At 41.2% G+C, this 13603-nt stretch overlaps 1 protein-coding gene across 4 annotated transcripts in view; it reads right to left on the reverse strand.

Annotated features, from left to right (window-relative positions):
• The window catches only part of UPF2 (UPF2 regulator of nonsense mediated mRNA decay), a 44813-nt gene extending 31288 nt beyond the window's left edge, over positions 1–13525 (reverse strand). For all 4 annotated transcript variants that reach the window (XM_066634104.1, XM_066634103.1, XM_066634101.1 and 1 more), the window contains exons 1-3: positions 13438–13525; positions 4087–4466; positions 2492–3271 (exon numbers count right to left, since the gene is read on the reverse strand). In XM_066634104.1, the coding sequence (XP_066490201.1) occupies positions 2492–3271; positions 4087–4448 (1142 nt within the window). In that variant the 5' untranslated portion in view covers positions 4449–4466; positions 13438–13525. The remainder of the gene's footprint in view (positions 1–2491; positions 3272–4086; positions 4467–13437) is intronic.
• Between the last annotated feature and the right edge of the window lie 78 nt (positions 13526–13603).

The following is a 13603-nucleotide window of genomic DNA, read 5'->3' on the forward strand; positions in this document are numbered from 1 at the left end:
TCTTTAACGTGTTCAGTTTGCAGAGAGCTTCAGTCAAGAACTCTGAACATAAGAATTTCAATCATATTTATAGCAACTAGTCAAGTTACTATTGGTGTCTTTCTAAGGAACTTGAAGTACCAATAAGTACCATCCAATGGTTCTTAAACAGCACATATTTCAAGGTTAGACATGCAAATGACAAGCAAAAACTTTAAAGGAAAATATGAAATTTTACACAGTGCAGGGTATGAATTGTGGTTTGGCACAAAGAACTGCACGCTAAGGTTCTTAGAATCTAGAGATTTGAAGTTTCTAGGCATTGGCTTGGTCTGGGAGTGATTGTGCTATTCAGGAGCACACCAACACATGAATGAAGACTGCCCAGGGGGTTTTCTAACCAAATGGCATTCTGTTGCCACAGGAAGCACACCTAAAAAAGCAGAACCTATGCCTTCTGCCTCCCCAAAGACATCACTCTTCATTGTCATATTGAACATGAAGCCCAAACACAAGACCAAGCCTGCTATACGAAAATTGAAACTCCTATTTTATACATTTTGAAGTTTCATATTTTTAGCTTAAGATGCTTATGCTTATTTCAACACACACACACACACACACACACACACACACACACACACACACACACAAAACAAAGTAGCTAACACATGTTAAGCAGCATCTTATTTAAGGATGAGGATAAAGCAAACATGAAACTGAAAAAACTGAATTAAAGCCATTTAATATGCTCAACAGTCTATGAATGTTTACCTATGCAACTAGGCTACCATATAATTAATGTTACACACACACTCATCTGTACATGTAGAATTTTGATTAGGTGCCTTTATAGCTTTTCTATTGTGTACTCAAAGCATCACACAATATGAAATCAATAGATTTACTTGGAATAAATATTGTGTTAAGCATTCACATGTCTTGTGAAACATCCCAACTGCAGCACTGTTGCATTCAGGCAAACAAGGAGGGACACCAGAAACCAGAAAGTTGTTTTGACCCAAGGACCAGAACCACTGAAATCCTGAAGCAAGCAAGCCTTATTAACAGATATCTAACATGATTACATGGTGAGAAAGTTCACATTAGACAGCTTAAAAAAAAAAAATCTACCAGGACAGTTAAGAGAAAGCATAACTTATTTTTGTGTGTCAGTAACTACTGCTTCTATTAGTTCCTACTCATTCATCCTTCTCAGTAAAATAGGTACTCTAAGCTTTCCAAAATAATCATATCTAAAATTCACAAGAGTACTAAAAATAGAACTCTTACTCCCTCTTACTTGCAGTTAAGAGGCAGAGTGGGCCACAAAATTGGCTCCCTCCCAAGAATGAAGTCCCTCATTAGCCTTAACTGTGGTGAATGCTATTTAATACAGATTCGAACTAGAACTAACCAAACTACTTTAAGATATTGCAGTGTCTCACATATCTGACTACATAGTCGGGGCAGGAGGGCAGTCATGGGCAGGAGGTCTGGTCTAGAGGGTTGAGCCTCCATTTGCCTGAAGATAACATCCGAAGGTCGCCAGTTCGAGGCCACCGGCATCCTGCGACCTTGAAGCAGCTGACAAGCTGAGCCGAGCTATTCCATCTGCTCTGAGTGTGGGAGGATGGAGGCCAGAATGTGCGGCCAGATCAAGAAAGAAACATCTGGATGTTGTGGTTTCTTGAAAGATAGAAACCTTCTTTCAAATTGTAAAAATTCCTACGGGGATTTAAATTGCCTGCCTATGTAAACCGCCTTGAATAACGTTCAAAGAGAAATCTGAGGACCAAGAAAGGCGGTATAGAAAAATATATATAGGCGGTGTTTTCCTTTTAAGCATGTCCCCAAGGACAGAGAACATCCCAATTATTGTGAAAAAGAAATGTATACAGTTGGATCTGGGTATCTGCAGGGGATCTGTTCTCAGACCCCCTGTAGATACTGAAACCTGCAGATAATCACATTAGTGGGTCCTGGTCCATAGGACCTCCAGAGGTGACTGAAAATGTTCTCTGGTTGCCATCCAGAGGTGTTCCGAGGCCCAAAAAAGCCCCCGCAGGCCTCAGAAAGACCTCCAGAGTTGCCAGAAAGGAACTTGCTGTTTTTCTGCAGGACTCAATAAGGCTCCCAGATGCACCCAGTGGACATCTCCAGTTCTATATGGGAGTATAGGTCTGGCCTCACTGACGGCTAAGAACCCATAATTAGTTAAAAACGTGGGTCCTGAATCCACAAATACAGAGGCATGACCTGTACTTTCAACAAGCTGCAACACACACATTTTACAAAGCAAGCTGTACATTGCAGGAAACAAAGTGTTAATGATTGCAGCAAAAGCATGTTGGGACAAAAGTTCAAGATATGCTTTGAAAGTATGTTAATATCAAGATCAGTTGTAGACCCAAGCACTTGGCTACAAGAAATGCTAACCTAAACATCAAAATATAGATTGGGTATCCAACATAAGGTGCACAGGAATTACTAACAGCATTTCAAAGCTTACCTGTTTTGCCTTTCAGTATTTTGTAGTTCTCTGTGGTCCCTTTTCAGATGTTTGGTCAAAGATGTAAAGTACTCTTTCAGCAGATTTTGGAAAGGCTGTTGTTTTTCTGGGCTAATTATTTCACTAGGAGGAAAACTCAAGTTAAATTTGTCTGCTGCACTTTTAACTTTCCTGGGTACCAAACCAGCAATGTCATCTCCACAGTGCCGGCAAAAGCTAATAACAACAGAAACATGGGTGTGGGATTCACGATCAGCATTAATAATGTTTTTTAGCTGTTCATAGATCAAAGACAGGCCTTCCTTGTCAGTGAAAATCCCCACGATTGTCAGTTCTGCAATGAACCGCAAGTCCGTTCTTAGTTTAGTGATGTTGGGCGTTTTTTCTTCTTTCCTCGCCTCAAAGTGCTTTTTCCAGACTTGGAGAAGTGATGGGGCAAAGTCAGCGTAACGCTGATGGAACAGAGAACACAAATGCACCGCACAACTCACATCCGAGATTTTCAGTTTTGCTTCCACTATGGAAGCAACAGCCTCTGCAATGTATTTGCTTAAATTGAGGCCATTAAAATCATGCGACAAGGAGTCTCTCTGCTGTTCTGTGATAGTTTTCAATTTCTTAACAAAGGCAGTGTTCTTCTTGAGGCTCGAATCCAGCCTGCAAAAGAAGTTCTCTTCAGGGCGGTTGTCTGAGGCATTCTGGTTTTTGCTTCGGAGCTCCTTTCTTGCTTGGTGGCGTTCCCAAGCTTCCTGGTGGAGTTGATGTGCTTCCTCTTTCTCTCTAAGAAGAATACCAAGAAGAAGCAATATATTTAGAGACAATGTTTTAGTTTACTAAGTTTTGCAAGTAGTGGGTAAAGAAATTGTTCTTTAGCATGTTAATTGCAGTCATTTTTTTTCCAGTCACTTTTATTGCCGCATATTTACATGTGAAAACTTCATGGTCATTTTACTGAAGGCAGAAGGCCAAATGACCAGCAGACCTTCCTACCATATCAAAAATGGCCCCAGAAAGTTCTCTTGAGTTTCAAGAGAGGTTTAGTGCATGACAACAGAGGCTTGCTGGTCAAGAGATACAAGCCCAAAGAATCCCTGCACATGAAGAACTATTTACATGTGATCCTCCAACATCAGCAGTCTTCAAGCATTTTGAACTCGTGTCTGCCTTCCAACCCACTACCAACCATTTGTTCTGCATGCAAGTATGCAGAGTTCTTTGTGCATATGCTGTATTGGCCGACTGGGCACTAATCCAACACTGGCATTAGAAGAAGAAAACAGGAAGTTTCTTAGATCTGTACACAGAAGCAGAAGAAGATCTGTGCACATCATTAAAAGCAGCAATTCTTCCTAGCTTCCTTCTTTCTAAATCATGCTGGGATGGGAAATTTCAGCCAGTTAAGTCCCTTAGGGATTTATGGAAGAGCCAGGGGCCATACAACCCATCTAGTTCTTGAGCAGGGAAGGGAAGATTCTGCCTGCCTCAGGATTTTTTCCCTCCCCAGGTCTATGTTCTCCCACCAAACACCCTAGCACCCCACTCAAACATTTGGAGAACTTCTGAAGTACTAGAACTAAATAATAATAAAGCCTTACTTCAGTTGAGTAGCTGCCTCTTCTTGTTGGCGCTTCACTTCTTCTTCCTGCTTCTTCTTCTCTTCCTCCTCAAGTTTGTGTTTTTCCTCTTCCTCTTTTCTCTTCTGCTCTTCCTCAGATTTTACCTTCTCATCATCTTTTTTCTTCCGTTCCTTGTCCTCTTTTTTCCGCTTTTCTTCCTCCAGTTTCTTCTTTTTATCTTCCGGTGGTTTCAACATCTCTCTCTTCATGCCAAGTCTGGCATCCTCTTTGGGTTTGTCTCTGCTGCTCACTGGCCGCCTGTCACCAAACTCTTTATCTTTGTTACTTAATGATGTTTCCTTTTCTTCCATGCTTGTTGACTTCTTACGCTCAGCTGGCATTATGTTAACCAGGCAGATCTAAAAGATTAACATCACATTATCATTACATTAACACTTTATCAGTCAAGAATTTGAAACTAGTTTTTAATCTGTATCTACCAAAGAGCATTTTCCCCACACTATGATGACAAACTGCTATAAAAATCAACAAAATTAATAATGGAACAAATACAATCAAACACTCCCCGTCTTCCAGCACACAGAAAATAGAAGAGGCTCAGCCCTTTTAGAGAAACTTGCTATTTTGAAAACTTCTGCAGAAAATCCAGATGGGACTCCCCCTCACGGAGATGAATATGGGGCACGGGGCCTTCAGGTTGTTCACCTGCACAAACCTACTGAAATGAAAGTGAAACAACAATGTCCATCCTCACTATCTCTATTGAATTTCACCTTCAAAAGGCACAATCCTATCCAACTTTTCAGCACAGCACTGTTAATAATAATAATAATAATAATAATAATAATAATAATAATAATAATAATAATAGATGTAGCCGGGCCAATGGGATGTGGACTGCATTCTGCAGTGGGGAACAGTCACAGAGGCCTCCTTAAGATATGGGATTGATCACTTCCTTAACTTGGGGCTGCATTGTGGCTGCATCAGTGCTGGAAAGTTCAATAAGACTGGGCCCTCAGGTAGCCATCTCACCTTGTGCTAGAAGCAGAGTTGTGAGCAAATCTACAGATAGCTGAGAGTGGAACTGTGGTAGTCACTGCAGCAGGCACAGGGCTGCCACCAACAACAGCATCCCTGTAGCAAGTCCTTCCCCTCACTTTACCTAAAGTCATTAATTCTAAAGTTGCACCATGCCTCCAGCTGTTGTCATTAGCTTAAGAACAATGGTATCATGACCCAATGTAAGTGGATGGCAGCAGAGTCCCGACTTCCCTGCAACATCTAATTCCAGCCTCAGAAATGTATCATGGGTTGCCTTTTCCATTCAGGTTACTCAAACAGATAACTGAAGCTGCTAGAGCTTAACAAGATAAACTTAATATCATACCAGGAGTATGTGTTTTAAAGTGCCTATTATAGCCAGGTTACATGAAATTAACTAACAAATCCACACTCGTTTGGAAAATTTCTTCATTAACAAAGTCTGCTTCTAACTAGTTATGATCAAAGTGCGGAAAAATAAATCCAAATTGCTCTTGGAGTCATCCACTGTAAAATAGCCATATATAGGAAGACAGTATTGGGAAGAACCTTTTTTGCTCTCCTAGTTGTAAACAAAAGCTACCAAGTATTATAGCAAAAAAAAAAAAAAAAAGGGATGGGAAGAAAAGCCCAAACTGTTATTTAAGTTCCTATTGCAAAGATACAAGGACCAACAATTGGAACCTTGTGAGTTACAGTTTAAAAATACTGGTGAATAAACACAACTATGGCAAGTTGACATCTTGGTGGAACCTGCTGTATCTAGCAAGTTCATGAAAATGACACACATGATTACATTCAGATAATATGGTATAAATCTCAAATTAGTTATACATTATTTCATAAGACTCTTGGAGTAAAACAAATTGATGCTCCTGGACTAGGAGGCAAACAACATGAATGAAAAATTATGTATACCCTTATGGGAGTATATTAAAGCCTGCGATTCCAAGCTATACACCAACACAATTAAAGCACAAAACCTGAAAACAACTAAGAAAGTACAAGAAAACTTACTAGCACATAGTTGCATCATCTCCATTAAGAAAAAGACACACATCTGCCTATCATATTTTGACATCATTTTCTTATTCCAGCTGCACAAATACAAGTTTAGCATCCCTTATCCAAAGAGCTATGAACCAAAAGCATTTTGGATATCAGATTTTTCCATATTTTGGAATACTTGCATATATAAAGAGATATCTTGGGGATAGGGCCCAAGTCTAACCACAGAATTCATTTGATGTTTCATATATCCCTTCTACACATAGTCTGAGGATAATTTTATACAATATTTTTAATATTTTTGTGCATGAAACGAAAACAAAAGGTTTACACATGAAACAGAGTTGTGATTTTATTTCTTTAGGCCAGAGTTTCTCAAATGGTGGGTCGGGACCCACAAGTTGGGTTGCGAGCCAATTTCAGGTGGGTCCCCATTCATTTCAATATTTTATTTTTAATATATTAGACTTAATGCTACCATGGTATGTGACTGCATTTGGGGAAAAGTTGCAGACCTATACTTTTACTATGTACGTTCTTTTAACAATGTTAGCAAATGGGACTTACTCATGGGTAAGTATGGGGTAGGATTGCAGCCTAGGATTATTAAAAATTTTCCTGCTTGATGATGTTACTTCAGGTCATGACATCATTTCTGGTGGGCCCTAACAGATTCTCATTCTAAAAAATGGGTCCTAGTGCTAAATATGTGAGAACCACTGCTTTAGGCAAAAACGTTTAAAAAAAAGTCATGTTGGTGCTCAAAAAAAGTAATACGATAAGCAATTCATATTCAATTAGGATAAAACCATTCTAATCTAATAAAATTCAAGCAGTAGTGCTTTCAGAGTTAAATTCTGAACTACAGGACAAAATACTGAAGTACAAAAACTACTAAAATATAGTGAAATAAACAAAAAACTATATCAGTTTATTGTTATGCCTTCCTAGGCAACAAATGGGATATTTCAAAGCAAATTATTGTTTTATTGACGCTAGTATAGTCAGGAAGAGTGAATTTTGCATTCCTATCAAGTACACTACAAGCCACTGCTAGCTGCGTAATCTACCTGCTTGCAGGCATATTTGAAACACAGCTAGAAATGCCTCAACTATTGCCTTTAAAGGGTGTCTCAGCACTGGCATTTTCCTCCCTCCACTACTGCTAGATGTGTTCTCGCCACTATAGTGTTCACACTTGACTAGCAGTCATTTCAGCTGCAATTTAACTGCAAAAAACCAGTAGTGGTTTGGTACTGTTACCTTTGGACTGACAAAAAGATAGTATAGTACAAAGAGATCAGAAGGAGAATTTTAACTATTTCTCCCCACATGAGCAGAAATAGTTGAGCACAGCTTCCTTTTTTTCTGTCCTGTTGAAAAAAAATAATGGAAAAACTACTACATTTCTTCTCAGCTTGGAAACAAAACAAAGAACAAAAATAGTCTACCCAACTGGTGACAGTATGACTAGTATAGATACACAGTACTTTACTACTGGAATCAACATGGAAATACTGTAATTTGAAAAGGCATGTGCAAATATACTCAATACTTGATGGTGTAACCTTTCCTTCCCCTCTTTTTCCTCTCACACAAGTGGGGTTAATATAGGATGCGAGAATTGCATTAAATTTATCTGCCAAAATGCCTCCATCTATACATGAACCCACATTCACATGGAGAGCCCTGCTGCATACACCATGTATTTGGGAAATGCATTCAATGGTCACTCACAGATAAAAACAGATGGCAACAAAGTATGTCCACCAAAGTAAGAGGAAACTGGCAGGCTTCAGCTGAGTGCACAAACATCAGTTTTCGAAAACATCAAATGTCTTACGAAAACATTCTAATGCTTTCAAATGTGGTACTGAAGTTGAACCGGTTTCAGGCAAGTTTCAGGCACTGAAGCCTAACAGGTAGGGGTTGCATAAAACACCGTGTTCTAAAATTGACACTCCAGGGGATATCAGCCCACTAGATTCAACTCTTCAGCGTGTCCACAAAGTCCCTGTTTTACACCCCATCTCTCTCCCACATCATATATGATCTGCTGTCCCGTAACCATTTTAAATGAACATCCTTAGTAAGATGCTACTTTTCATGACCAGTATACAAAGTTTTCTGTCTTGTATTCAGTTTTCCCATCTTATAAACACTAATATACTTTACAAAGAGCAATGATAGGTCCCTAAAATGTTTACCTTTATAAACTAAATTATAGTTAAAATATATGACACATTAAAATTTACAAGAAAATACTTTTGGAAAGAAGGAAAAGACTATTGCAAAATACTAGAAGTTTCTGTTTTAAGCTGGAGAAAATATCATTAAACTTGCAGAATTCTGGAAAAGTTGTGACAACTACAACCGTATAGTTGTGTTTTTTTTGGAGCCACTATACAGTCAGCAATCACACATCAATTTAGAAAGGAAGAAACTTGAGCCTATATTTACCTGTATGTTCATTACTTATGTGACATATAAGTTATGTCAAGAAATACAGTATCAGCAGTTGCTTCTATTTGGGAAAGTCCTGGGAACATAACTAGGTTATAGGAAAAATCATGGATAAAGCAAATCTGCAAAGTACAAATGGGGGGGGGGGAATTTCCTCCTCTACACAAAGAGAAAATGAGCTTCTCTCTCCCAGAACTAAAAATGGGGAAGGGGCTGCAGTTTAAACCATAGTGGGGACAAAATCTTAAAGACCTTCACCAAGGCAGTTACAGTGCAATTCAATACTTTTTACTGAGAAGTAAATTCCACTATGTTCAATGAAGATTACTTCCTAATAAGTGTGCTTCAAATTACAACCTTAATGGTCAAATAGGTACCACTGTCTTTGCCCCTTCACCAAGTAGTTATCCACTGTATAGCAAAGGGGCATGCGCTATGCAAAAAGGAATACTGTGGGAACAGTGCTGGGATCAGGCCCCGCATGGGAATGTTGTGTTGCTGGCTATGGGTTAATATTATAAGCAACTATTTTACCTAAACAATCATTGAATCTCACAGGCTCCTCAAATACAGGTACCACATGTGCCCCTGTTCTTGGCATGTAGCACGTTAACCATTTCTGCCCAGCCCACAGGTGTAGACATTTGGTCCCTGTTGCATATATGCAACGTTAGGCAGAAATGGTTTAACATGGATTAACCTGCAATGTGTTGACATGTGATAGGGATAGAATTGAAAAGTTGAAAGAGTCTCTTTCTTGACTGCGTTGAACTACCCAACAAACTTGTTTTAAAATACTCATATCCTACCTTTCTTGCTTCAGAGGCAACCCAAGATGGCTAACAGAACATAAAATAAAAAAGCAATAATTTTAACATATGATGGAAGTAGTATCACAACAAAAACCCAAACTGAAGATCATCCTAGCAGAACCCCAACATTACAAGCCATACCTCCCACCAAAAGTTGAACAAAAAATCAGGTTTTAATGAGTCTGAAAGATTGCAGCCTACCCTCTAGTGAAGGCATTCCACAGTTTGGAGGGGGGGTGTCACCAGAAAGGTCTTTGTGTACAAAGGAGTCTCTCTTTTTTAGCAGTGTTGTTTTATTTGACATAAGATGGCATCTTGCTCTCCAGCCTTACAGGAACTATAGTCCAGGTTCCCTCCCTCAATACACCTGGTTTTGTTTAAGAGCAGGCAAACCCTTTTCTTGTCTAAAACTAAATTTTGCGGTATCAGTCAAGAACCATTCAGTATCTTGAGTATCATTTACATACATTAGTATAACACTGATAATTATAACTTATTGCTATTGTTTTATAACAGCTGGTTTTGTAGTTAGCACAAGTCTCAATCTCTATTAAGAATTCTAACGAATAGGATTTTATATGCTAGATATTGAAAGACACGAAGATCCCAACGAAAGATGAATTAATAGAGAAAATAATGAATGTAGTGGAAATGGACAGATTTTTAGAGAGCTTGTATCAACAGTGAAACCGATATAGATTGAGTAATGAAAATTTATTTTATGTTTGGTTGAAAATAAAGTTGTAGAAGTATAAGATAGGGCATTTAGATGAATGTATTATATATATAATATATTATAAATCATATGATAAATGATATTAAGAGGCTAACGTAGAAGAGGAACTGGATTAGGAAATATGTAATGATTTATCAGTTATGGTGATATATGATATCTTGCACCATCTAATGTTGTGTTTATGTCTTGTATGTATTGTATTATGTGTTATGTGTATCTGTTATTTTGTTTTTGGAAAAATTAAAAAAAATTTTTTAAAAAACAATTCTAATGAATTAATGCATGAAATACTTCACCAATTGCCTAACCAAGACTTTTTTCAATCACCCTGTGACCAAAGGCAGATGAGTATTGATATGGGAGGATTGTACCTTAAGGCTCAACATTGCATTGAAAGTTCTTCTGCTCCTTTACAGTCAGTCCCATTAACCTATGAGAATCTTTCCCTCAGGTCATAATGGTGTGTACTAGGACACAGTCTCTAGGTATAAAGCTCTAAAAGAACTCAGGCTACAGCATAGTTTCCAGTGTTCTTCAACTTGAAGACCACTTAAAGCACCCTAAAGACAAGAATTATGCCTCCCTGTGACATAAGGTATAAGTAACCACCTGTGGCAAGAGCACCATACAAAATGGCAGGAGTTTGCAATGCTCCTTATCTAGAGCATGAGCATCCACAGGTCCCACCATGGGATCATCAAATCTACCGCCTCCCACTTACACTGCAGGCTGCCCATTCCCTGGCTCAATAACTGAGGCAAAATAATTCTATGGCATGGGGTGTTTCCTATGCATTTTAGGGCATGTCTTTTCTCATTTGTCAAACATTCAGTATGCTTGCCAAGAAAACTGACCAAGAATGCATTAACAAAGGTGCACATTCCCTATGCACATTTCATAACAAAAAAAAATCACAGAACTGAGGCAGTCTACAATGCATATTATTCAAAAGTGTTACTCTTGCTGTGTTCCAATGGAACTTGCAACGCCATGGTTAAGTGAGCAAAGAACAGCCACATCAGCCAAGGAAGAAACACAGCTGAAGCCCTTGTTGAAAGGAAGGCTGATCAGCCTGTGTAATCCTACAGTGAAACGCAGACAGGAAGTCTACACACTTCAGAAATTGCTTCAGAAGTTTCTAAAAGGAGATTAGCAAGACACCACCTTGATGGAGAATAACTGTGAATGAGAAACTCAGGAGCCTGAGAAGAGCAGCAAAGAGGGAAGCAGTGTAGCACTCTGAAAACAATTCAAAATCCAAAGGTGAAACAGAGGCAAACTTGTGTCAAGAGATAGCTACAGGAAGGCCCATTTCAGTGGGACAATCAAAAGACATATAAATGAATTAAAGTATAACCACTCACCTCAAATTGCAAGACTGAACTACAGCAAGGCAACTTTCTCACAGAACAAGCTTTTGTGCTTACTATATCAAGTCACACAATCCACAAAACACCTTGCAATCACCTGATACAACACCCTCCTATGTGTCTAACAGATACCTGATAGCTTTCTCCATATGATGCATCTTTTAGCCCTTCTTAAACAAACCGAGCCAAATTGCAAGAGATGCCACAAAGTGCTGAGAGACATCAAATCTCTCCAGGATCTGCTCCACCAAGAGGCATTAGCAACTGACCTAGGTGGGGGGGAGAAGAGGGTTAAGATTCCTCTCCTGTGTTCCAGTGGATGCTGATCAAATACAGGAGGAGTACTCCTTATCTGGACTGCTTGGATCACAAAGGTCTCTGGATTTCAGGTTTGACTGGATTTTGGAATAATTCATAAATATAATAAAAATGCCTTCCTCTTGCTCTTTTTACAGTCATCCATATAGGTGCCAGCTGGCCTGTTTTGACATTTTTCAACCATGTCTGTATAGATGCACACCGCAGAGCAAAGAACGGAACAAATCGCCTGTTCCTGTATTGTACATGGGGAATGGGCACCAGATATACCAGTGTTCACACTACAGAAAGTTTTCTTTTTTAAAGTAGTCTGAATTTTGGAGCGGTCCAGTTTTTGGATGTCTGGATAAAGGGGGGCAATCTACCTATAACAACCGGCCACCCCCAACATTTCATCCTGCTTCCATCCAACTTTTTCTGCTCAGAACTCTTGAGGTCTGCACCCTCAGAGGTTCTTGAATCAGGACAGATGGCAGAAGCAGCATCAACAGACTCTATGGGGAGGGTGGAGCCAACACCCTCTCCCTTCCCTACTTTTTCACACCTGCCACTTCAGAGAGGGAGTGAGAAGCAGGTATCTGCTTGGGAAGGGAAAAGGTCTGGATTTGGAAATAACTGCATATATAAACACACACACGTACAGTGTATACACGCATAATGAGAAATGCTTCCTCTTTTCACTGTCACCTACAGTTGGCCTCTGACATTTCCAACCATGTCTGTACAGGTGCCAGTTACAGGGCAGAGGACAGAACAGGCAGCACGTGGGGAAAGAGCCCCAGGCCTTTCTGAGCGTGTGCTACAGAAAGCTTTGTCTTAAAACAAAAGTGGAACAAAAGTGTCTGGATTTTGGAGTAGTCTGGACAGGGACAGGGTGTGTGTGTGATCTACCTGCTGTAATCCTGATAAGGGGTGTGCGCACACATGTGTGTGATCTACCTGCTAGCCTGGATAAGGGGTGTGTGTGTGTGTGTGATCTAACTCCTGTGGTCTGGATAAGGGGTAGGGCTGTGTGCCTGTGATCTACCTGCTGTAATCCTGATAAGGGGTGTGTGCGCACATGTGTTTGATCTACCAGTTAGCCTGGATAAGGGGGGGTGTGGTTGTGCGTGTGTGCATGCGAGTGTGTGTGATCTACCTCCTGCAGTCTGGATAAGGGGTAGGGGTGTGTGCGTGTGATCTCGTCTAGATAAGGGTGTGTTTGTGTGGTGTGTGTTGTGTTGCGTGTGCTCCACCTGCTGCAGCCCGGACAAGGGGCGTGTGCCTGTTCTACCTGCTGCGGCGACCCGCCCAGCCAGGGCCTCATCCAGCTCCTTCTAGTTCGGGCCCTGGGAGGGCTCCAGAGACCCTTGACTAGGGCGGGCGGGCGCAGCCCCGGACAGGCTCCACGGGGAGAGCGGGGCCACCACCCCTCCTCACACCTGTCACTTCAGCGGGGGCCACGACGCCGCGGGGGGCCCCGCCTGCCCCGCGAAGGTGCCCCTCGACGATCTCTCCTCACGGGGGCGCCCCTCCCCCCGCGTAGGGAGCCCTCGGCCCGGCCCCCCTCAGGCCCGCCCTCTCCCACCGCCGCGCCTCCCGAGCCGGTGCCGGCCTGGCGGGCGAGAGGGGGCGTCACCTGGGCCCGCCGTCAGCATCGGTGCCGCTTCCTCCGCAGCTCCGCCACAGCTCCGCGCGCCCCCCCGCTCTCCTCAGCACGAAGACCGCCCCCGGGCTGCCCGCGGCGCCGCCTGTCCCGAAGCGCCCCGCGCCCGCAGCCGCGCCCCGCCGCCCGCCTCAGGCCA

The sequence above is a fragment of the Tiliqua scincoides genome, chromosome 7, assembly GCF_035046505.1.
Source record: "Tiliqua scincoides isolate rTilSci1 chromosome 7, rTilSci1.hap2, whole genome shotgun sequence".
Taxonomy (NCBI): Eukaryota; Metazoa; Chordata; class Lepidosauria; order Squamata; family Scincidae; genus Tiliqua; species Tiliqua scincoides.